Raw genomic sequence first — 25,388 nt, 5'->3', positions numbered from 1 at the left:
TAATAAGGACATTTGGTTGACTGAAAGATAAAAATATTCTGTCTAACCTATCACTTTTTTTTGGAATTAACACCTAAATTCTACATTCAGTTATTTTGTTCTTGACGGACTTTTGAATTTAGAGCGGAAAACATGCCAATGATTGGTTCAGCATGTTTCAGTGGACCAATGCTCTGTGTGCTTTTGGTGATGCCTTATTTGTGAACTGATCTTAATGTTCAGCATATTTACCATTATTAGTTTTGTCTCTTATATGGGCAAATTTTGGTATTTTGTCAAGAGTTAATTTGAATTCCTGAAGATATAATGTAAGCAAAAGAAATTTTTTTGGAAAATTTTATTCATATCTTGTAATTCTTTAATAATGTGTAATTAATTGCAATTAAGGAGTTCCTTGGCACAGTTTAATACAGATAAATTATCATATATTGAAGAATAAATATATTTATATATATGTATATATATGTGAGTATGTGTCTCAAGCATATGTGTGTATGAATGTGTGTATGTATGACTATTGTGTGTGTGTGTTTCTGTGTGTGTACACATACATATATATATTTATATATAAAGAAATATCTGATTTTTTGCAGGAAACAAGGTAGGCCAAAATATCTAATGGACTTGCAACTTTTATTTTCATTTTAACACAATGGTATTAATTGTGCCAAGAGAAAAGCATATTCTTAGGATTCTGTGCTTTTACTGTGTTCTATTTTGATCCAAATACTTGACTGTGAACAGTAATTCTTCCCCATGACTGCGGTCACCCTCTAAGACTGAGCAGATACAAAGAACAATTTATCTTTTGCCCTACTTTTAATGTACAGCCAAAGTGTTATCAATAATCTCATTGCATTTTTTTTTCCTGGGTCAAGACTGTTAACATTAACTAAGGCCTGTATTAAATCCCTTAAATTACCTTCCAGCTGCCTTGTTCTATATCTATAACCTTGCCATTAACCTGCTGCTCTTCCTCTCCTCCCATCCAACACATGGTTATAGCCAAGATGTCCATCTACAAGAGAATGAGACTGGCATGTTGTTTTGATTGCGGACGCTCTGAGCGTGACTGCTCTTGCATGTCAGGCAGTGTACATAGTAACATGGACACCCTTGAGAGAGCCTTCCCACTTTCTTCTGTCTCTGTTAATGATTGCTCCACCAGTTTACGTGCCTGTAAGTTTGAACACCAACACATGCTGTTCCATGTCTGTGATGTCTGTGGTATCATCCCCGTCTTGTGTCGTACATTGTACTTCTGTGAGTTTTACCGGGCTGATGCTTTTTTTAAAAAATCAACCCCAAATTTGATTACAGCTGTATATTTATATTTCTGTTTTAATTTATTTTTAATGCAAAAAAAAGTGATTCATTATTTTGCTTTGTGTGCTCTTTATGAAGCATCCTCTTGCAATAGCATGCAGGACCTTAGTAGTGCACTTTGGTGACATCTTTTCTAATTAATAAATGCAATATAAATTGTTATTAATTAATCAATAAATGCTTCAGTGGAGGAACAGGCCTGTGTCCAAATCTGTGGTGCCAAATGTGTAGCTTTAATAATGCTGGCACTGGAGCACCATACAGTGGGCAGTGGATAAATATACGGAATACAATGTAGTAGATGGAATTCTCTTCTCTTCTAYTCCTTTTGTCTTTAGTTTTGTTTGTAACCCTTCATTTTCAATAAGGCAGGACCTTCCATCTAATACTAAAAACACAGAAATGTGTGTATTTCTTGTGAAAATGGTTGTACTTTTTGTAGTGCCTTTTTAGAAAAACTAGCCTTATGCAAATCTCTGATTTTGAAATTAAATGTAGCATCTRTGCCACAGGACAGTAACATTCTGGAACATGCCCCAAAGGCTCTTTTGAAAGATCAGAGTTAAGGGGGAGAAGACAGAGAACTTAGAACAATGCTGCATAGCCATTAATTTTTCAGACAAACTGTAGGGGATTCCAAAGCTTGGATTATCAAGTGTGATGTCAACAACTGAGGAAGATCATTAAATGGCTTTTTTTTTTTTTTTTTTTTTTTTTTTTTTTTTTTTTTTTTTTTTTTTTTTTTTTTTTTTTTTTTGTCCTCTTTAGTCATTCTTAACTGGCAAAACTATGTCTTGGAACAGGAACTATCTTCCTTTCCCTACCCAAATGCCAAAGAAAAGCTGTTAAATTATTCAGATACATCTCTGAGAAATACTTGGGGTTTTGATGAGGAAGCATGTCCATTTTACAGAAGTCATTATGGACAWAAATGGCTTCTACTATGAAGATTATAATGTAGTTAGTAGATTATGCACCTGGTTGTCTTTTGATACCGTATGTACTGCAGTATGTAGTGCAAGTGGTGAAAGACTTCGCTTTAACTATTTTGACTTATGAACTATTTTTCCAGTTGCAAATATAACAATCTTATAATTGTTACATATTTTTGTCTGAAGACTATGTTAATTAAAATTATTCTAATAGGATTTCTTGGAGAGTTTACCAAAAATTATGTCTTTGTGTATAAGCACTCTGAACATCCTAGTTATCTGCTGGCTTACAACTCGTGTATCACCATAAGGTGGATGGTTCCTAGTTTTAAGTTCTGTTCTAAATCATAGGAGTTTTTATCCTTTAAAGAGACTTTTATCAGAGTAAAGTGTAGCAAAACATATTTGATTAAGAAAAGTGAACTAGAAGCCTTGCTGTATTGGAATTGCTGCAGGCAGTTTGAACAGTGTAACAGCCTCAGTTACACAGTTCCTGGTAGAGTTTGAATGAATACAGACTGGTGCAGGGAGTATGTGCTTGGGTCTTGGCACTGGTGTGAACAGCAACCAGATTAGGATAAATTAACATGTCCCCTACAAGAGGGTAAAATTTCTGCCATTAGCACTGTTTGGCAAGGAAAGAAAAACTAATTTGTAGGTTACCATAGCTTTCAAGTCCAYTTAAGACTCTACAGAGGCAGATAAAGTAAACATTTTTGATTGTKCTGCCTGCTGAGCCAAAACCCTCCACAATAATTGTATTATTTCCAACAAAACCCAGTGCTTTTTGGGAGACACGTTAGAGCTCTGTTATGTTTTGAAGGATAAGTGATATTGACAGCTTTGAGGATTTTTAGCATCCTATCCTTCAAGGGCCTTTTCCCCCTTCATCACTCCATCAAATCAAAAGAGATCTCAGTCTTCCCCTTGTGAGACTAGTCACCTTTGACTGTTAATAATAAGTAGGAAAATCAATACCAATTCACACTCTTTGCAAAGCAGCACAAGCCTTTCTTTTCCAATTAAAATATATATATACAYGCAATGTTGCACTGGCAGGGCTTCAATAGAAATCAGTGTGTTTTCTTTGCAGTGCACAGGGGTTGTATGATGCCCATCTTGACAGAGCTAGTTAGCTCAAAGAATGGTGGGGAGAGTCAGCTTTTCATTAAATATGAGCAGATGTGAAATGTAGAGTGTTTGACAATTAGAAATGGCAGCAGCAGGGCCCCAGAATCAAAGTGAGGTCAGATTGGTGGATCAGATTACCTCTCTTACATTCTTTAGTTGTTCTGAAAATCATTTTGAATTAGTGTCAGTGGAGCCATGATGGGTTTTGCCCTTTGTCTTTTATGCTACGACTGTATTGTTTCCCCAGACACTCATTAAAGGTCATTATACTATTACAGGGCTTGCTTTGGTCGTGGTGCCCCAGTTGAGTTGGTTTGCTTCTACAATTGCTTAATTCATTTCTTTCATTTTTGTTTTTTTTTACTTTTGATTATAAAAGCAGGCTTTTTTTTTTTCCCAAGGTAAATAAAATCACAGACCATTGTATGTAGCTTCTTGAAACAATGAGTAGTTTTTGTAAAAATTAGTGCTGTTTCTAAAAATCTGATGTTGAGTAGAAGATATCAATTTACATATTTAGTGATATACACAGGATTTAGTCTACTAATTGTATAATCTGCAGAAAAAATAACACTTGTAGTGTATTTTCCACTGTGAATGAGTTTCTCTATTATTATGTTGTTGTTTCTACTTTCAGCAAATGAAAATCATTTTGGTTAAGTACAATTACATTAAAAGAGCTTTTGAGTTTATAGGCTATTTTCTGGAAAAAATGCTAATAATTTTTCTAAATGTAGGGAAAGAGAATTTTAAGTCTCTATTTGTGTCTACGTTTTTTCAGGTTTAGCTGTAGTTGGTAGATTGCTACATGAACAGCAAATGGTACAAGTGTATTTTGCATTGGAGGCTGAAGTCAATTAGAGTGAAGAGAGGCACTTAGCCACTGAAAACCTGGAGTGGTTTATACAATGAAATTATGTCATTAACAAGTGTGAGGTTTCTGCTTAGGTCTGTGCCAAGTCTTGGGGGTGCCATTGAAATGATTAATTGATACAGACAGAAGCTTAACCTGAACCATTTAATTTCTGTGTTTCTCTATCACCACATGCCTGTGCTTCTCAGGAACATCAAAAGTTTGTGTTCTTAAAGAAAACCTTTTCTAAACTCAGTGCATCACTGGCATGGGAATCTAAATTTCCAAGGATATTCTTGACATTAGGCCCAGACATATCCAATTCAGCTTGTAGGAAAACACGCTTTGGCGTGCTCAGAGACTTCTGAGAAGCTTTTGGGAAGACGTTTGCTTTWGTGAATATCAGGAATCTCCAGAGATAAAAGAAGATATCAATTGTTACTATATTTTGAATTCAGAGTTCAACCCAGACTSCTAGCCATCTTAGATGGAAAGGCCGTGCTAAGACAAGTTGGAGAAAGCTTAACTTTTGAAAGGAGGAAGAGCGTGTATCTACCTGTATGCCAGACCCTGTTTAAAGCCAGGTATTCCATATAGTCTTCTAATGTCAGCACGTGTGTTGTGCTGTACAGACAAGTTAATTGCTAATTCTTTCTCAGAGGACCTAAAGTTACAGTCTGCAAGATCAGGTGAACATTTTGGGCACCCAGATTGGTAAACTGTGCTGAAACTCTACCTGGCAGTGTGACCGAAGCAAGTTAGGCCAAGAAGAACTCCAGCTTCTTCACTGATCTGTGTTACTTTAGATTCTGCCTGTGTGTCTTTACAACTGAAAAAGTAAAATTCTGTAATGAGAATTGAATGAAATATAACTTACTGSCTTATCCAGAGAGATTCATGCATAACACACACAGGCACTGGTCAGTGTATCTAAAACTCCTCAGATGTATAACTAGGCTTGGGCTTTTCTAAACGAATTAACAATTATGACCCCACCTCTGTATACTGGACAATGGCAGAGCACCATGTTGTATAGCCTAGCTTGTTTCAGGTTTTTTTTGGTTTGTTTTTGTTGTTTGGGTTTTTTTTAGGTTTTTTGTTTGTTTGGTTTTTTGAGGGGGGTTTGGKTTTTTTTTGGTTGAAATGAGATTAATGCGAATGGAGCATTAGAATGAGACATAGTGCCAGATAAATTCTTGGTAATTCAAAGCAACAAAGAATATAAATAATAAGCCTGTGAAAGAAGCTGTGTGTGAAATATTGATTTATGTAAAACTGGTTCCAAATATTGTCCTTTTAGGGTGATAGATTTTTGCTTCAGTTACATCAGTTTCCATGCATTCAGTGTTGTATTCCTGAGAACTGACATGACTATGATGTTTTCTTCTAAATGCCTCTACAAGCCTATGTTTCTTATTTGAAAATCCTGAAAATTATGTGAAAATAGGTACCTGTGTTTATTTCAGCTGCCAGTTTTTTAGGAAAAAGTACTATTTTAGATAACTCAGTTAAGATACAAGCCCAGTACGACTATTAGTCTTATCATCTTAAGAAAGATCAGGTGTACACAGGTGAAACATTGTATATTTTGCTGCTGGGGAGTGAGGGGAATCACTTTCCTTTGCCACCTTCTCAGAATGAACCACAGTCGAGAAACTGGTAATGCTAAAACTGGACTGTGGGGTTTTATAGCCTATAAAACCAGATAATGGAACACTTTAAAAAAAATCTCTGGGGGAAAATCCAGTGTTATTGTATAGAGGTTCTTAAGGTGTATCTATTGCTGCAAAGTCAAAATTGTACATGCTGGAGATCTGCCATTTCTGCAGCCACCTCCATAGCCTGGGACTGGCAAATCAGAGGCCAGACACCATGAGATCTGCTTTCCTGGGACTGGAAATTACTCTTCTGCTTTCAGACTTAATTTATATCTGCAATTTTGCATAACCCACTTTCTTTCCATCTTCTTCTCCTTGTTGCAATCACACAAAGATGCGAGAAGGTGTTTCCACTAAAGGAGATAGGACGAATTGACTCAATAAATGCAATCACAGTCTAAATCAGCATGCAAGGACTGCTTGTTGGAACAGTGGTTTCACTGAGCCAGCCCTTTGTCTGCTTTTCTTGCCATCTTGATCCAGCCCTTCAGGGGATGCTGTCCTTGACCAAGTGTACTTTTCTCTGTATTGGTAATGTAGAGATGGAAGCAGTGATCAAAGTGTGCTGGTATATGCCCTCATGAGACTCCAGGTATCTAKTGCATCACTTTCTTCATGAATATGAGTGTACTGTGACTTTTGTATTTCCTCTTCTAACACTGAAGAGACAACATTGATTATGAAGGGCAGGGTAAGTGRCATGGAACAATAGGTATTTTGCAGTAGGTGACTTCAACTGTGTAGTTTGGCTCTAAGGCAAAAAGTGAATCCCTTTTATTGTTCYATGCTTTCATAGAACCTGAATGCTGCTAAATTATTTAAGCTTCTTTTGGGCATAGTATGAGCATATAGGTGAATACTGAGATGTAGAAATGCAGTAGTAGGAAAAAAAAACCCTCCAAACCAAGCTATTTTCGGAAGGTAAAAAAATGAGACAATCTGGCTCATTGCTAGATTATGTAAATAATGAGGCATGCACTTTTTCAGATGAGTTTTGTGATGCTGCGGAGAATGAGCGCTGCCCAATTTGTGATGTCTGTAACAAGGAGATGCACTCTCACATTGCCAAGGGATGGAGGCACTGCTAAGTTTAGCGGTGAAACCTTTGAAGAATTGGAATAGTGGGGGAAGGAAAGATCAAGAAGTCTGCATTTAATTCCTTTAGGCCTTTATGTTGAGTAGTGATTCTTGCCAGGGTCACAGGAAGGGACTAGTGAGTGGCTTGTTTTTATGGGGACAAGCCAGGAAAGATGCTGTCTGTATCCTGTGGAGTGAATTTAGCAGAGGGTCTTATGCAAGGTGACATGGAAATTATGTTTGCATTTTTAGTTCCTGAGTGTGGCTGGTTGTCATGAAACTCACCATGACAGTTTCTTACCACCAGGCAGCAGATTCTTCCTGTTACCTCCTTGGTGTGGGACAGATGCTGGCCGGTTAGGTCTCCTTCTCCACTGCTTCCCAGCTATTTCAAGCGACAGATGCCAGAGCTGGCTCGGTTTCAGCTTGAGCATTTCTGTCATAGCCCTGCCTTGAGCCCAAATTCTGACCTTTACTATATGAAGTAAAGTATTTATGAACAAGCAGTGGCTTGATCCAGAGCAGGCTTAGAGCAAATGTCAAGTGTCAAGTCAGTCTCCTGCCTCCTTATCCCACCTGCATTAGGAACCTGGATTAGACCCTCGACTGCAGCATTGACTGCCTTAGGCTTTATGGGTCTGGAGAGACATAACTTATTAACAAAGAGTTATTAAATTTTTATCAGTTTTATAACGCAATGTAAATGCCTTCTATGAATCTACATTGTATTCATTATCATTTAAAACGTTAATTAAGTCAAAGTTGCATTTAATTTAGTTCTAAATGTGCCTTTGGGAGGAAGCTTTTTAAAACAGCTGCAGKATTGAGAAGCTCATTGATGCTGGGAAGTTGTTAGTACCACTTTCCAAGATAGGTGCCCCAAATTGATTACCATTTTGACTCCTAGCTGGGTAGTGTGGATGTTATTGGGAAAGGTCTCAAATTAATGGTGAAACAACAACAGCAGAAAACTTATCATCTCATGCTAATCACAGAGATGCTTTGACATATAATTCATGTTCTTTTCCAGTTCATAAAAAAATTGATTTGTAAACCCTGTACATCTTTAACTCTTGTGTTACAAGGTTTTTTTCTTTTTATATCCTTGTTTGGCTCTTCTTATAATTCAAGGAAAAAACATGTTTACCTACTTGGAATATTTTCCCTCAGATTCAGAGAAAAAGAAATCTTCTGGCCTAGATCTTACACATTTCATGTGATCTGAAAGTACTGTGATATAGAGGTGGAGGTGCTCATTAAGGTACACCACAGGCCACAGTAGAGTTTCAACACATAAAGTAGAAATAGAAATGCATATAAATGCAGTTTRGTATAAAAACCCCTAGAATCCCCTTGCATTAGGTATTGGGATTTTTTTTTTWATTTTTGATGCATTTTGATGTAAAAACAGGAGAAAGATGGAAAAAAAAATAAAACAGTGCATCCATCATCTGATTATTCCATGACACCCCTAGCATATTTAATATATACTTACCTTTAGTCAGGTAAGCAGTGACATTAGTAGTCACTAATATTCATATTATGTGGCTTGTATTTCTAGAACTGGAAGCAGGGGCAGCCAACCCATTCCTTGCGTACCATGGGAGAATCTATTCAATAAGAACCAGAAATTTTCAGATTTTATCAAGGTTGCTGTAGGTCCAGGAGAGTGGTTGAGCCCCCAGTCTGGAAGTCAGAAGCAACTAACAAGACAATTTTTCTGGGTCTTTCTATTTTTTGCTGAGTATCTAGAACCTTTTGAGGTATTTGTGTATGCCAGGGAACACAACCTTATGAATTATTTATATTCTGCATGGAAAGAGGAGGTTGTTGTCATATAACTCCATATGCGGTTCTTGAAGCGCCACAGAACAAGCACCCATGCTGTATTGTAGCTTTGATTTGGGTTATAATAGACAAGAGGGGATTGGACAGAACAGATGAGGAAAAGTTTTAATTTATTAATCAATTATATATTTATTTCCRTAAGAAAATTCTTAACTGTGTTGATAATGTACTTCAAAATAGGTCAAAGTTCAGTAATCGTTTCACTGTTTGAGACTCTGCACCTGCTTCTTTTAACATTTTTATTTTCATGATACAATGATATATATTCCCTTGTGATACTTATTATTGAATGCTGCAATTCTGTGATTCACTTATTATCAAAGATTTTAGGAAACATAATGTGTGCTACCTCACACACACATGCTTCACTGATACTGATCAGATCTTGTTAGCACAGTACTATTATTCTGAAAAGGAAGGGTGGAAAGAGCATTATTACTGTGTAAGATGTGTCCAGTGTTATCTGGTCAAACACTCCTGTGTGCATTTGAGTTTGCCTGGAAATTCTACCTAGGCAAATGGGAAACAAAAATGCCACAAGGCAAAGATCCCAGTCTTGACTGTACCACTGACTTACAACATAACTGTAGTTCTCTTTCCACCCAGAGACTGAAAATGTTGTATTCCCAGTATATTATATTACATTCTGTGCTAAGAAGTGCTTTGAGATATTTACATTTTGAAGTCCTAAATATAAGCCTGAATGTTCTTTTGGCATAATTATTCCCTTTTGGAGGGCATTTTTCAGATTTTCTGATCTTTGCTTAAGAAGAACRTAGATGAGCAGCAAGAACAAGAGGAGAGTGAAATGGGGTACGTGACAGAAAGGTGTGGTGTGGGGAAATTACCATAACTGCCTTTCTGCTGTCTAATTTAGAGAGGTTTAGAAAGGGTGTAATGTCTGAGAGGGCAGGAGTGACTTGGCTTTATCTGCATCAGCAGAGATGTATCTCTACTGCCGTATTTTTAAAATCATCTGAAGTTTTTAGCTGCTTCTGAAGTTTAATTGGAATGCAGACCTTGTTTACTATGAAGAACTGCTGAAGGAAATCCAAAAAATCATTACAGCGCCTTTGATCTTTGTCATGCAATTTCCTTTGTTCATTCTTGCATAAAAGATTTTGCTTGCACTAAGCATGTTCCTTTCTCCTTTCCCATGTTCCTGCCATTAACTTCCCTCTCTGACTCAGTGGTGTTATATGTTCCCTGACACAGCTTGTGTGACAGCATGGAGAGAGATTTTACATCACCATATGCTGTGGGGGAGGAGTGGCAACAGGAAATGGAGGCTCTGCTTTTGAGCAATCTCTTGCCAGAATGAACCAGCAGGTGTGCCATCCAAAAATGGACATAGTTTAGTCTGAAATTRCCCCTGCTTCTGTCATACTTGGATGATCCCTTATGGGACTTACTGCTTGGTCATTTAGTAAAAATAGCAGCTAGGACACATGGACAATAATTTAGAAGTCAACATAAATATTTGCCTAGCTGGTAAAATTTTATCAGTTCATAGAACAAAGATTCTTCTTGAAGAGAACCAAAACAATTGCAAGTTTTGTRCCTAGTGTAGACATGATGCTTATTCCTGTTCCATGAGTAATATGTGGTAAATCCATAGTATATAGCATATTKCATTAGCAGGCATTTGTCCAGAGATTATTTTTCTTGATTCATGCTTTGCCTCTGTTGGGATTATTCCTGATCTACCAAAACATGAAAGGACTGCCAGGTTCTCTGTGATCAGTCAATCACAAGAGGGGCRGCAGCAAGGGAGTGATACAGTATTTATTTAGAATTGCAGGGTATGAAAATGAATATAATTCACACAATGAGACAGCAGAAGGGTGAGAAGAAGTGAGATGCACTGCTGAACAGAACAGGATGTACTTTTCTGACTCCTTTCCAACATATGGGACATGTTTCCCAAGTTTTCAGATGACATGCTAATATTTCTCATCAATAATGCACTTGGACTYCTAACAGATCTTGTATCTTGTCTTGTTTTTGACATTAAACACTCTTTTTTTTTTCACTTGGTTCTGAACAAAACCAATTAACTTTCCAAAAAGTAAACCTCTTGCAAACTCTTGGATGCTAAGAACTGCYTTGGATATTCCACAGAAAAAAGTATTTACTCTGTTGAGTGAGGTGGCACATTTTCAAAGTTCTACGGATGTTAAATTTTAATTCTTGACAAATGATGTTTTGTGTAAATTGAGACATGAAAGTGTAATTTTTGTTTCATTTTGTGAACAAAATCCTGCAGGGAATTAAATCAGTTTTCATTTGCTAAAGATCTAAATTTTTCAATAGTTCCTAAAAGACGGATTTTTTTTCCAACCAAAACCTGTGTTCTGTAGAAAAATTAATTCAAGGAAAGCTAATTAACTAAATATATATGTAGATGAAGAATTTCATTTTATATATATATATATATATATATATATATATATATTGATTATTTGTATTCAGGAGTCTCACTGCCCTGAGTAACAATGTATACCTTAGTGGTTTCTTCATTCAGATCAAGGAGAAAAGATGAGAGGACAGTAGAGCTGGGACGGTCTCAGCAGAGGTTCTGCAATGATAATCACAGTGCACAGATTGCAGAGCCTGCAGTCAGCAATATGATCCTGTTGGACAGGATCCTTCCATACAAGGAGTCCAAATGCAGGGATCTCACCCTTTGGAGAGTTCCATGACTCAGCAGAAGCCCTTGGTTATGTTTGGAAGAGSAGCAGATGAACAAACAATTTGCAGTGCCAGGGAAGACTCAAGCCAAGAATCTGATCCCAAAGTCTGGGCTTGACTCACRTTACATCAGTGTGAAATTCTGTAAGAGCAGGGATTGGCATTCTTTTAACCTGCTGACACCAGATCCTTCTGCATGTAATTTATGGAGTATGAATTCTGTGCCATATCTGCATTTCAGTATGCCATTTTCATATAGTTGTGGTGTTCTTAGAACTCCCTACACCTAAATTTGCTTTTTCCAAGCATGGGTTATTTTATTGTTTGTTTCAGATCTCTGCTGTTACCACTGACACATGTAGCTTTTTTTATTACAGCATGGTCTGTGGATCACTTTGTGTTTTCCTGTCTTTTCTAAATAATCCTTGAAAATACTATCTCCTACTTTCAATGAAGTACCTGCTCTGTTTTTGGATTTAGGATTTCTAGTGTTAGCATGTCTAGAGGATGATCAAACTTTAAAGATATTTTTGATTGGCTGATTGAATCTTTGAATGCTGCAGTTCACTCATCCACGCTCATCCATTCTACTGGTGCATTTGCTGCTAAATAGGTAACAAAATTCTTGTTTTGCTTTTAAAATGGTAGCTTGAGGGCATGCCTGAATCGTATCTTTAGATCCGTATATTCAGCCTCAATACTCAAGCCTCACATACTCTTCAGGAAACATCCTGAATGTGTCCCTTGGGTCTCACAGATTTCCTCAGCAGTATCCTTGAGTTCTGCCCATGAGGAATGTAAAATATGTCAAAATATGCATTTGGTTTTAATCTGCCTGTAGCATATGAGTCTTTTGTCTGCCCTCTTCTTTCTCCTCAAACTGGACAAAATGAAACCCTCAGAGGTAGAGCTCCAAGCAATTCCATTTTGGAAGATGACTTTCTTGACAGCTGTCAGTGTCCCTTGAGCACAGGATTTCTGGATGCTTTCAGTATCTGACTCTCAAAACATCTGGCAGCAACAGTATTTCCAGATATATTGGCATCCTGTGGCATTTGTGGTTGATATAGTTACTTTTAGGGTAGTAACTGACCTGTAAATCTTGCTAAATTTTATGCATCAATTTTTACTTTGGTAGAGAGAGTTCCTCAGCTCCAGGTGATYGTAGACTTTATTGAGAAGTTGGTGTGATAATCTAACAGAAAAGCTGGCAGTTCAGAAATATTCCATTGCCTTTTTTTACTCTCCCCTTGACTCAGTGCATTGTGTGGTGCTGCTGCTGGGCTCCCTTCTTTCTCTGCTCAAGCCCATGTTCTCAGCAGGGTTTGGTTAATGAATCCACAAGTACCAAGCACGTTGCAGTTGGGTTTGATGAAATTTTCTTTCTAAAGCTGTTCCTGTTACGGGTTGTGATCCCTCTGATCCTTGTCATGAACTAAGCAAGGYTGGCATCTCCCTCTAGCTTTAGTATGAAAGTGAAAAGTAAAAGGACAAAACATATGTTGGTTTTGATTTTTTTTTAAACATGGATATCAGTTTAGTTTGGTAGATTCAGTATTGTTTGCTTTCTTTCTCTGTGTAATTTTGTACCATTATAGTTTGTTGTCCATGAAGTGAATATGGGAYGGCATACTTTTCCCTCTTACAGTATTTCAAAAGAGTTGAACCCTAGTTACTGCAGAAATTTCAATGTTATCAGTACAGTAGGTTTTTTTTAATAATAGAGAAATTATCAGAGAAAATTCATAACGGCATTTTTTTTTTTTATTTTATCTGGAGGTATTTTGAGCCTAGTCAAGTTATGTTTSAAAAATATGCTTCTTGCTGTATGCATTCATCATTTTGAGTATACTTTCTTTTATAAATTAGAATGATGATGTAAGCAACATTGTTATTAGTTGTCACCACTGAATTTCTTAGTTTATGCTTTATTTTCCACTCTTGTGGGGTGGATTGCCGGCCCTTGCTTCCCATAGCAATTGATTTCAGCCAGACTACTGTGAGTTTTTTKCAGAGATATGARCTTTYTTGTTTGTTTATTTGTTTATTTTTGTTTTTATTGTGCTGTTTTGTTTCCTATTTTTTGCCAGGATTTACCTAGAAATTATGTAGTATACTTTGCTAAATTTCCATAGCAATTGATTATATTCCATCTCCATTTTTGCTATCACTATTTCTGCTATCACTATTTTTGCTATTGTTTTATAGATTTAATCTTAGTTATTTATGTCTTGGTTGTTTTTGTATTAATAGATTTAACAGGTGGTATTGTTTTTTTAGATGCATTTGTTCAGAGCAGGAGAAAAGCTTCAAAGGAATGGAGTGCACTGTGGAATACGGTAACATAGGGAGCACCTAGAAAAAAAAAAAGCCCTCATTTCTTAGTGTTATAAAGAGTATTTAACTGTATCTGTAAGTAATAAAACCAGCATATGTAACAAGAGGCTTTTTAATACAGCGGGCTCAATCTATTTGATTAGTGTTAGTGTTTACCTTGTGACTTACCGTACTTTGCATAAAATAATTTCTTTGTTAACATTCCCTCCTTTTATGAAAGCCATACTTCAGCTGATAGAGTATTGTTAAACTGCAAACAATCTTCTCAAAATCTCTTCTGGTAACAACATTTCTACGTGTAAGAACAGCTGAGAAATACTGCTCTATATTTATGCATMGTTTTGAAGGCAGGAAAATGRCACTGGGGCTTGAAACTYCCTGTGACCAGCAGGTGGTGGTGCTGGCTTAGAAATCAGTAGTGGCTGAGAATCCTGCAAGAACTTCATTATGTATTGCTTTGCTAAGGAAACAATTTTATTAAAAAAAAATAAATGAAAAAATCAGATGGTCCTTTTTAACTGTATATAATTTTCTTTTTCATAAAGGTAAATCTGGTGTAAGCACCTGTCTCTAGAACCAATGTCTGTGTGAATAGACACAGCATTTTATMATTAGTTTACACATGAAATGATATGATGGCCTCACAGGTAACAGTCATGTGAAGTCCTCCATCTCAGAGGAGTATCACAGCTGAGGCTGAAAGASTATTGGGGATCACTGAGCCTGATCCTATTAAAATTCAGTAAATGGAAGTTTTTCCACTGATATCGGTGAAAACTGTGTAAGACTAATGATAAGAAAGCCAGAGTTAAATGTTAATATTTCAGTTCTTCTTGTTCAGAGACAGAGACAGATCTACACCMGTTCTAAAAAATATAAACACAAGCCAAAAGAGAAAAGAAAATTGAATGGTTTCAAATTTTACAAAGTAAAAAAAATACAAAGAAACTCCCAGTTTATCTGTCACATATTAACCACCTAGTTAAAAAAAGAAACAACCTCGGCCAAATCCTCTCAAGTGTGTTTTCAAAAGTAAGGCAGGGAAGCAGAGGAAGAATTTAAATAAATAAATAAAATCTTAATTTCTGAGAATGCAGTCCCCCGGATAGAAGAAGTTTAGGAAAATTTTTACTTCCCTACGGTATTGGCGGGGACCTAGTATGTCTTCTTGTAATGAACAAGGTAGATGAAATTTTWTTTCAGTTTAAAACTTTAGTTTAGAATCACACTAGAAATCTGTACGTTTAAGATGTTAAGATAAATTGGCACTTCTAAGTGAAAAACAAAGTAATTCTAATTAGATTTCTGCAGGATGAAATCTGCGCTTCCTAATGTTTAAAGGAAGGAAATAGTTGCAGCAAGACCGAGCTGAAATTTGTGGAGCCCTGCTCTAAAGGCGTAGAACTATTGCTTTCCTGTGCACTCAAGAAATACTTGCTTTTCCTGACAAACACARTCTATGCAGTAAATACAAGATTTCTAATCCCAAGGAGCAGAGCAATCACCAAGGACTCCTGTGCTTACTTTTACCCATAGTTACTTCAAGGCATTGTATATTTTTCTCTGAATTTAATGGAGCTGGGGGAGTGTAAACAGGGCAGTAAGTGATCATAGGTGCGATGATGAGTGGTGTTTCGAATTCAGATTTTTTTTTTAATAGTAGCTTATTTTTTGTCCACATATAGAACTTCAGTGTTTTCAGAAGTGACTGATCAGATTGTGAGTGTGTTTAGTCACAAAGGGGAAGCTTCACTGACTTTGTTAAAACAAGACAGAATCCTACAGTTTGGCAGAACTGCCTAACTACAGTGTGCCCTTGCTGCAACTTCTTCCTTTGTGTCCCTTACAGTTGGTGTCAAAATCCTCTTTGAGGCAATAGGGCAAAGGACAATACACTTTGGGTTGCTGTGCATTGAAACAAGGATATTCTCTGACAATGCACTGAATTTTATAATGTGCAATGTGTTGCTGCTCTTAAAGAATCTCCCAAAGATGTGCCTTTTGGCTTTACATGTCATGCCTTGGGGAACTGTCAAAGGGCCACTCATAAGGAAACCAGTGTCCTTTAATTGACACTATTTTTTTAAGGAAGGAAAGTAGAAACATGGAAATAAAAAGGATGTTACAGTTATTTAATGTTAGAGGCACAATTTCATGTCTAATTTAAAAAAAAACAAAACAAACCACCAAATGCTGTACTGACAATTCACTCTTATCACATAYGAATATTGTATATTGTTATGGAATGTATCCTAAATGTACTTTCCAAGCAGCAGTAGCAACATTGCAGTTTTAGACCTGCTAGATCTGTGWAAATTAGAGGTTAACAGCCAGAATTTCACATCTGTTGGTCACTCAAATTTTTGTAAGTTCTATAAGTAAGGAACTCCTTTGCAACAGAATTGGCTGCAAGTGAGCCACCAAGGTCTTGTAACACAAGGTCAGTGGTAAAACTAAATCCCAGTGAGGGGATTCCCCATCCTCTGTGTGTAGCTTGGGACTCACCAGGTAGTTTTAAAATGTTAACATGCGGCTTTAAGCAATCCTTTTGTRCTTTGCTCTGCTAGAGACAGCAGCTGGAGCTCCAAAATTGTAGTTCACAGCAGCTCGTGGCATGGTAGGAAACACAGACAGGGTCTGAGCACCWCTTTTCTGACAATGGGGTAACATTTTGCTGTAGCTCCTCTTCTATGTTCAGAGAAAAAATCAGCTTGTTATGGTGAAGGAACATAATTTAAAGTTTAACTTGGAATATTTACACTTGCCATACCAATGYGACGTTGACTTTCCTTATTCTCCAAAGTTCACTCTGAAAAGGCAAAGTTAGTTCCTTTCACTTTGATGTTTGTCTGGACAACAGACCCCCTTGAAAACAGATCGTGTTATGTTTTAAATTCTACAGTTTAGGCACATCTCCATTCTTCACCCTTTCCCAAAACAAYCTTTACTTTATCCAAATAGTATTTTGTATGGATACAACATGTGGAAGTCAACTGGACAATTAAATGGACGGGGGAAAAATTCCACTGATGCTTTGCTTTTCTTTTTTTTAGGTTTTCATTTGACAGTTTTCCCATAACAATATAATGACTTGAATAAACAATTACAGAGTGAATCATAATTTGAAAAGGCAGTGGAGAACGAAGACTAAAAATCAAGAAAAATGTATGAGGGAATACTAAAATCTGATTTAGAAAAAATGTTCAAGGTTCAGTGGACCTATGACTTAGTCTAAATATAAATTAGGATTTGATTAGGAATTGAATTTTTTTTCTACTGTGGAAACTAGACAGGAGAAAGAGAAGATGTTTGTTATATWCAAATAGTGTCATATTGTCTGTGTATCTCTGTATGGGAACAAGAAACCAGATCCATAAAATCAGAAGCCTTTCTTCTCAAAATTGCACATGCCAGTTGTAAAATGCTGTATATATGGGAAATGCTTTCTTCTCGTTTATAACAGCATATACATAAGGTATGAACAACTCCTGGTCTGAAGTCCTCTGAAGCAACATAAATGTTTTCTCTGACTTCAGKGGACTTTGGATAAATCACAATTTGAACAGCCTTAAACCACATCTTTGCTTGCTGAAGTTCTAATAGAAAAGTGATAATAACTGATACAGCATTCATAATAGTTATGTTCTTGAATTAAGAGGAGGAGTAAAGAAAAAATATCAAATTTCTATGGTAACCTTAGGAAGCTGCTCTACCCTTAAAATAAGTACAAATGGTGTAAATCCATACCCCAGACCTTTTTCATCAAAAGACTAAAGTTAAAAGTTTGCTGGGTTTCCAAACTCCTTTTTAATCTGTGTTTCATTCTATATGCAATTTACTTTAAAAGAAAGAGACTTAAAGTTTATAATGATTTCACAGAATATCAGAGCAGCCATCTAAAATAACAACAGGATCCAGCATTCCACATTTGCTGTTAACTGTCATTTTTATAGCATTCAAGACAAAGCAAAGATGAGGACTATATTTGTGGCTGAGATTCAATTCTTCATGTGGGAGAAAAATTAAGACTGAAAGACCATGTATTAATAATACAAAATTTAAGTATTGGATGCTTATGGAAAGAAAAAGAAGGGTGAAAAAAAAAAAAAAAAGAAATGTTTCTTGATCTGCAGTTTCAAAGAGAATGTCTCATGTAAGCACCATTCAGTATTTGCAAAATGTTCTGAGATGATGCATTCTTGACATTCTTGGATCTTGATGTTTTCTTATCTGCTTCAAGTGGCACATGCTGCAACCAAATATCAGCCTCACCTGCTTTTCTAATGGTGCTAGTGTGTAGAGATATGCAGCATATCTCTTTGTATAAAAAAAACAGAATGAAATGCATTCCACTGAGTTTGTAATGCACATAGAAACAAAAGCAGCGATCCTGTAATATGAATTACCATTTCAGACATCAAGCGAACGCTGCTCTGCAGTTTCCAAAATTAATATTCTTGTATTTCATCAAGCACCATTATATTGTAGTTTCTAGTCAATGATTTCATTACGTCTGTTACCACCAAAAAATCAAGTAAATTTGTAAGATAAATAGTTCATTGGCGTAAAATTATTTTTTAGGGATGAATAATGTGGGTTTGGTTTTTTTTTCCACAACAAATAACAAATGTTTTGATTAAATCATATTTCAATACTATGCTAAATTCCAACCCCAACCGATTTGGCACATTTTCTTTTCTGAAGCTACCTTTGATAAGAAATGCATTACAAACTCATCAGTTTAGCTTGCCGTTAACAAAGAGACAGCAGCCGTCTGGATTATTCTAGATCCGCAGTGAAACTGCCACACTATGTATGCTCAAACTAAAGCTGTGCAAGTTTGACAAGGGGCAGATGAATCCAGGAGTTATTGTGCAGGGGTTTAAGTCTATGCGGCAGCTGACGGTTGAAATAATCATCCATACATCGCTCTGAGCTAGCTGGGGAAAGGTTGAAGCTGTATATTTTCAACATATCTAGCCTAATGGTTAATCTGTTGTCTTGTACAGGGGGTGCTGGGTGGAATCACAGCAAGAGCTGACAGTTTGGAGGAATTGCTGTGGGTATTTTCAGTTGCCTGATTCACAAAGTGGTAGGTAGCAAAGTCTAAACAGGCTTGTCATTGAATGAGGCAAGTCATGCTCGCTGTCACTGCCATCAAAAGAACTCTGATAGCCAAAAGCTCAATCAACATATTGATTATTTGCATTTAGTAACATGGGGCTGCAGCTTGTCTTCACCCCCCATGCCAGGAGAGCCGAGCCAGACTGCAGAATGGTGACTGCTCCTTTGGAGGTCAGCTGGGAAGATGTTTGGGAGAAAGATATCGCTTACGTTGGGGGAAGAAATAAAATATTTCTTCAAACCAAGATAGTTTAACTGTTAGAAATGCTCTCTGTATTTCTAGTGCTGGATCTGACATATCTTCACAGTGACATGGCATTACTCACTACAGAGATTAAGGGGGTGCAGTATGAATTAGACTGAAACAAAAATGAAGTATCTGCAAGTGACAGCTCTGGCTGATGGCTGACTATGAAGGAAAACACTGTGCTAGTGTCTGGTGAAAAACAGTGCTGAAAGCCTAGCAGCTGATAGAGATGGGGGAGGAAAGGAGCGCTGGGTATCAGTGGTGGTTGTTCAGAATGTCTGGTTTTGGTCAGGATATTTTTTCTCCTTTAAAACACATTTTTATCTTCCCTTCCAGGCAAATCATGCTGAAGCCAGTTTCAGCCATTTTGTTGAAAGCACTGTACTGGTATTCTGCCTTGTTACATTTAAATTAAAGCTCAGCCTAGTTTTAAGTTATGGCAAGTGTATGCTCACAAAGAATAAATAGAGATTGCCACAGGSATTAGTTTAACTACATTTGTTGTTTTAAAAATGTTCAGGGAGTTGCAGATTGCAATTCAAATTATCTTCATTATAATAAATAAAATGTATAGAAATAGAAACAGGCATGATTCCCTAATGCAGTCTGTAGGCAAGTGTATATTCATTGAGCTTGAAAGGGAGTTCCTGAGGGTGGGGGTAAGGGGTAGGAATWTATCCAACTTCAAAATACCTTTGCAATTGAATTAATATATCACATTTTATACATATTATCTTTTTATCTCTCTAATGGTGAGAGGCGTCTTGGACAAGTCCTGTTCAGCATTTATTAAAAATAGGTAGTGTTCACCCAGGGTGCAGTTAGAAAATACTATAGAAAATGGAATTTCTTACCCTTACTCTAATTTGATCTTGTTCCTTATTGTTTGCGATTCTCAAAAAGTAATTTAAAATTTGCTCTCAAAATGGCCAAAATTTGCTCTCAAAATGACTCTCAAAATATTTTCAGTTAATAATAAGACCTTATGAATACATGACAAGTGTACTGAACAGTTTTAAGGCACTTTGGCAACATAAACAATGTAGGTCTGTGACCATTTGCTCTGTAAATAAGGCCATATGCCATATTACAAAAAAAAAAAAAAAAAATTAACTAGGACTAGAAAAATAGTTATGCTTTGGAAGAATTGCTGGTGATAAACTCAACCCATAGTTGGAAGAGAACCCTGGTGGATTTGGAGGCTGTGATATGATGTTGCACAGTGGTACGACAAATTACCCCAGTCCAGACAGTTTGATTGCCAAACCTAGTGAGGCAGGGACAATATGTAAGGATGTATTTAGTTCCATGTAATTAACAGCAATCTTTGTTTCCCAAATATGTTTTCTATGGAAATCAGCCCACATAATAGTCCAAGAACCCAATCAGGTTTTAAAGAAATTATKAACAAAAATCAACTGTCTTTGCTGAGCAATGGAAGCTCAGTAAGGTGTTGAGGTTCTGCACATTGCAGTGTGTATCTGCTGAAGTGGCAGCATTGGCTGGTGATTCTCACCTGATTTTTCAGTGCTGCTTGATGTGAGAATGTCGTGCTTGCCCAGGTGGTTCAGAGAGTCCTGCAGCCCTGTGTGTGTGGCACAATGTGCATGTACAACTTGACAGCCTGTTGACACTAAGAGTAACCACTTTTACTCTTCTGTGGTAAAAAATAYGTAATTTTAGGAGGAATGGAGAAAGAGATTATTATCTCTACCAAAGATAGGTTATTTAGATATTGTACTGTGATCCTTGCTCTTCAAGACATGGACCTTACTGTTGGAGTGAGAAAGAGAATTATTTTACATAAAAAGTATTTCATCAGTCATCTGCTGAGGGGCTTCTTCCACTTTGATCTGAGCTCCTGTCAGGGGCGGGAGGCTAGAAGTCATGGGATGAAACCAGTAGTTGGAACTTTTAAATTTAGAATAATTTGCCAAAAAAAAAAAAAAGGCAGCTTATTGTCCCCATACTCAATAATAGTACCTGTCCACACTGTTGGAATAAGGGGAAGTTCTGTTTTAAGCAGCTCAGTCTGCCTTCATGCTGAACAGCATCATGTGGTGCTATTAAATATGATGCCAAGCTCCAGGTATGAAGCCATTACCAAAAGACAAGTATTTTTGTTCTGATACATGCTGTGCCACTGCAAGCACAAAATCTTGGGAAAGCTTGATTATGTCTGCATGGAATATGCCATAAGACACACACTGCTATGGAAGGTTATGTCTTAATAGTCAGGTCTGGTATCCGAAACCATCACTTACTGAACTCCAGAAGAGACTGCAGAAAAGATTATGGTGTTAAACAACTTGATTGGAGGGGTGATAAGCTTAATAGATTCTGGTCTTCTTCCTTTGCATGTGAAGATGCTTTGATACAGGATATGGATTTTTAAAGATTATTTCCAGTTTTGCTATCTATACTTTAGAGCTGAGTTGATGCATATCAGAGCCTTTAAATACATGCATGACCAGTGACRTGTTGGGAGATAGGTCTCTGCAGATATATTTTATCATCAGAAAATTGTTTCACTTAGAGAAATATCAAAAATAGCTGTACAAAATTTGATTAAAAACTCAGTAACTCTGAGGCAAAATCTATACTTTTCAAATAGTGCATTTAATATTATATACAGTGGGTTTTGTGGCAGTTTTTCTGTTCAAGGATATATGCTTTCCTCCAATGATTTAAAATATATGTGAACTTTGGTGATTATGCATTATTATTATTATACTTTTAATGTTACTTCTATTAGTAAGAAGCAGAATAACAGTGAATTAGACTCTAGTTATTTTCTCAGTAATTTTTCTATCTACCTCAGAATAGTAGCAAGCCATCAATTCAGAGGCCATTGAATTGAAATGGGTGCTTTGTCACCAACCAGTTCAACCTTGTTAAAAAGTACCTTCAAATGACTCTTGTAATTCCTATACACTCACCTTTTTGAGAGAGAGCCAGATTTTGTGCTTGAAAAAAAAATGGCAAGCATGGGAATGCTAATTTCTTACCTTCCCTGTGACCAGATGGTGTTCCTCGCTGGTGGTAAACTAGACAAAGATCCCAAAAAACATGCTGACCTCCTCAAATACTTTGTCTCTACTCTCTGCTCAATGCACTCTGTAGGATCTTTAAGGCAGTGGAAATAATGCTCCAGGTTTATCAGTCCACCATCCCTGTCTGTCCTTCTTACTTTGYTATACATAACAGAATAGAAGATCTTAGTGGCTCAGTTACATTATAACCTTCTTGTCTATACTGTTCTCACAGTGGCTCAGTTATACACCTTCTTCTGTATTCTATACTCATTCAGAATGAAACAAGCACTGGGAGAAGATCTTTAATTGTATATTTTTACCAGAAAAACATGTAGGTGTTGTTTTTTACTGAGGGCACCATTTGTTAAAGGTATTAGTAGGGGGGATGGTGTTTAAATAGCCTTGATGTATCATCAATGGAAAACTAAGAATTAATTTTAAGCTAAATCCATATTTAGGAAATTGAATTTCTTAACTTTCTTTTCAGAAGTACTATGTCTGACCTCCTGAAATTTACAATATGCAGCACTGTTGAATATCCAACAACTTTTATGTGGGTTGCTAAACATCAGTTTAATTCCATAACTGTGCTTGCACAATTTTGAAGTGGTGACCTTAGGTTTTCTATGATTCCTTATTTATTTTAATAGTAGCAGAGTGCTTTACCTCCCCTGTCATTTTCAGTAGTTTCAAAGAAATAAACATCTTCCACAGACAGTAAATCTCAAAGCCTTTATCAACATGAGGGAAATAAGTATTGCCTCAGACATACTTACAGTAGGATGGGATTATTGCTTAAAGGTGATAATATTGTTGAATAATCCTTTTATAAGTATTCTTTTATAAAAAGTCATTTTTAGAAAAAAACTCGCAACATAAGAAAGCTGCAGGTTTAAACCTTTGTTTCTGCTGTTGGAACTGATACCTTAAGCTTTAATGTYTCTATTTCCACATAATATCAAAATCGATTCATGCCTGTGGTTTGAAATAATTTTTAATACCAAGAAATTAATTTAAATTTTTTCTTATTATTTAGAAGTAAAGAATGCAGCTAGACCAAGTTACCCAAAATGTTCATATCAATTCAAGAATGCAACTACTAATGCATTGATTGATGCCAAGTCCACTGAAGGAATCCCGGAACCTGTTCCACTTGTTAATAACCGTAAAGGGAGCCTCTTCCTACCCAACAACCCCTCGCTGCTGCACCTTAACTTACTGAGTTCTGTTGAACAAGAAAAATCTACCTACTGTAGATTGCAAAGGGCACTCAGCTTGCCTGTAAAATGCGGCTACCATTCCCAAAAGCCTGGGCTGAACCAAGATCTCCGTAGGTAGCCCAGTAGCTGGATGCATAAGGCAATACAGAATGGTTTGTGCATGGTTTTGCAGTCTGTTTTCCATGTGACTATGACATTACTAATGCTCTGTTCAGTGCTTACGGGTGTGGGTTTCTCCAGATGTGGTGATTAATAAGTTAATCGAGATAGCTAGTCAACTAATGTTTCTGGGTGGTTTGTGCTTTACCTTTTGAAGGGTTTAATTGCTTTGAAGCATTTACATGCTAGGCAGAATGAATTTACCACATATCCCAGTTCGTGTGTTGTTCAGTAACACAGATGTTATTTCAAATTTTAGCTCTTTTTGGTGTCTAAAAATGAATCTGTAAACTGTTCTGCTAGTGACCTGGGAGAGGCAGTCAAGGAGACAGTGTTGTTTTAAAAATGGTGAGAAATAACAAAGAAAAACTTACTGGTCCACTGTTTTGAAAGACATTCCCTTTGTTTTGCTTTAAAAATGAAATGAGGATAAAAGTCAAGTAAAATGTTGTTACAGATGTTCAGCTCCACATTAAGGCTGTTAAARTTACCAGCACATCTTAAACCAATTCATGGAACATTGTCTAGAGGTTATGTCATTGAAATAATGAACGCTCTTTACTCAAGAATAAGCAGACATGTTAAAACATCAGTGTAACTTTAATTTAAACTCCAGCATAAAACTGAGTGTCTGAAGCCTCATTAGACTTGCCTGACATTTTTTTAGTACTGAGTCTTCCTGAACTGCAAAACTGTTATTAGACAAGTGAGCTCTGGCTTGTTACRGTAGTACATTAAGTGTTATACTTAGGGATGTGCAAACACGCTCTTGAATGTTATTAGGACTCAGAGGCTTAATTGAGTTCCAAATCTGTAAAATTTTGTGTCCAGTTGTTGAACTTATTTTCATTTCTCATGAATGCTAGTAAGGAAAGTCTGCGTAACATGATATAGCTGTAGTTAATCCAAATCCTGTAGTCCAAAGACATAAAAAATAGTAAAAAGTGGGGACTCATTAACAAAAGCAAACATGCAGTATCAGAACTGAGTTGTCATATAGCACAGCCCATTATTCAAACACTTYTGTCTTTCAGAAGAACAAGAAAATTCAAGACTACCTTTTAAATTAATGCAGACACAGAAACCATGAAACTAAAATATTTAATAACCTTACTAAAAATTTTGCTAGATCCACTTCTTTAAATAGGCAGGGAATTGATAGGAGTATCTGAAGGATAATAATTAAATATATTTTATATCCTACTTACTACTAAGAAACCACTTGTGAGTTATCATTGTGACATTTTTGGGAACCAAGCCATAGCTAATAGTGTCCATTATATACTATGCACATATTTCAACTTCATGTGTTCCCTTCCCCCTTTCTTATGGAGCTGTGTTTCTAAACTGCAGATACCCTGTAAACTCTGTGCAGGGATTTCAATGACAAATAAAATCTTGCCTTTATGTCATATGATTAATATAGATCTCCTTTCATTGCTACAATGACAATAAATGTCTTTCCTGCCTTAAGCAACAAATTGAGATCCCTCACAAGGCTTTGCTAACAGGTATTAACTAGTGAGCCACATCAGCCTTGGGCTTTGAGGCAATTAGTGACAGTAACATACTTTGAATATGACAAACACATATCCAAAAAGGAGGCTTATCTATTGCAGATGCAGTACCAATAATAATTGCAGATTGCTAGCAATGTACTTCTAGAAATTGTTATTTTGGATGATTGCTAGTAAGACTTTGTTGTGACTGGGCAGCCAGTTAACATCACCTGGCAGGACTATAGAACTCA

The 25,388-nt window shown here is 36.6% G+C and overlaps 1 protein-coding gene across 19 annotated transcripts in view; it reads left to right on the top strand.

Annotated features, from left to right (window-relative positions):
- KCNMA1 (potassium calcium-activated channel subfamily M alpha 1) overlaps positions 1–25,388 on the top strand; it is a 380,586-nt gene that overhangs the window by 294,567 nt on the left and 60,631 nt on the right. For 2 of the 19 annotated variants that reach the window (XM_057365181.1, XM_057365180.1), the window contains exon 19: positions 1,006–1,179. The exons of the other annotated variants lie outside the window; for them this stretch is intronic. In XM_057365181.1, coding sequence (XP_057221164.1) covers positions 1,006–1,179 — 174 coding nt within the window. The remainder of the gene's footprint in view (positions 1–1,005; positions 1,180–25,388) is intronic. 19 annotated transcript variants of the gene reach the window in all.

This window comes from Malurus melanocephalus, unplaced genomic scaffold, assembly GCF_030028575.1.
Source record: "Malurus melanocephalus ecotype Western Australia unplaced genomic scaffold, MMel_1.1 scaffold_49, whole genome shotgun sequence".
Classification (NCBI taxonomy): Eukaryota; Metazoa; Chordata; class Aves; order Passeriformes; family Maluridae; genus Malurus; species Malurus melanocephalus.
The sequence above is the reverse complement of the archived record's forward strand: the minus strand, read 5'-3'. Positions and strand labels throughout refer to the sequence as shown.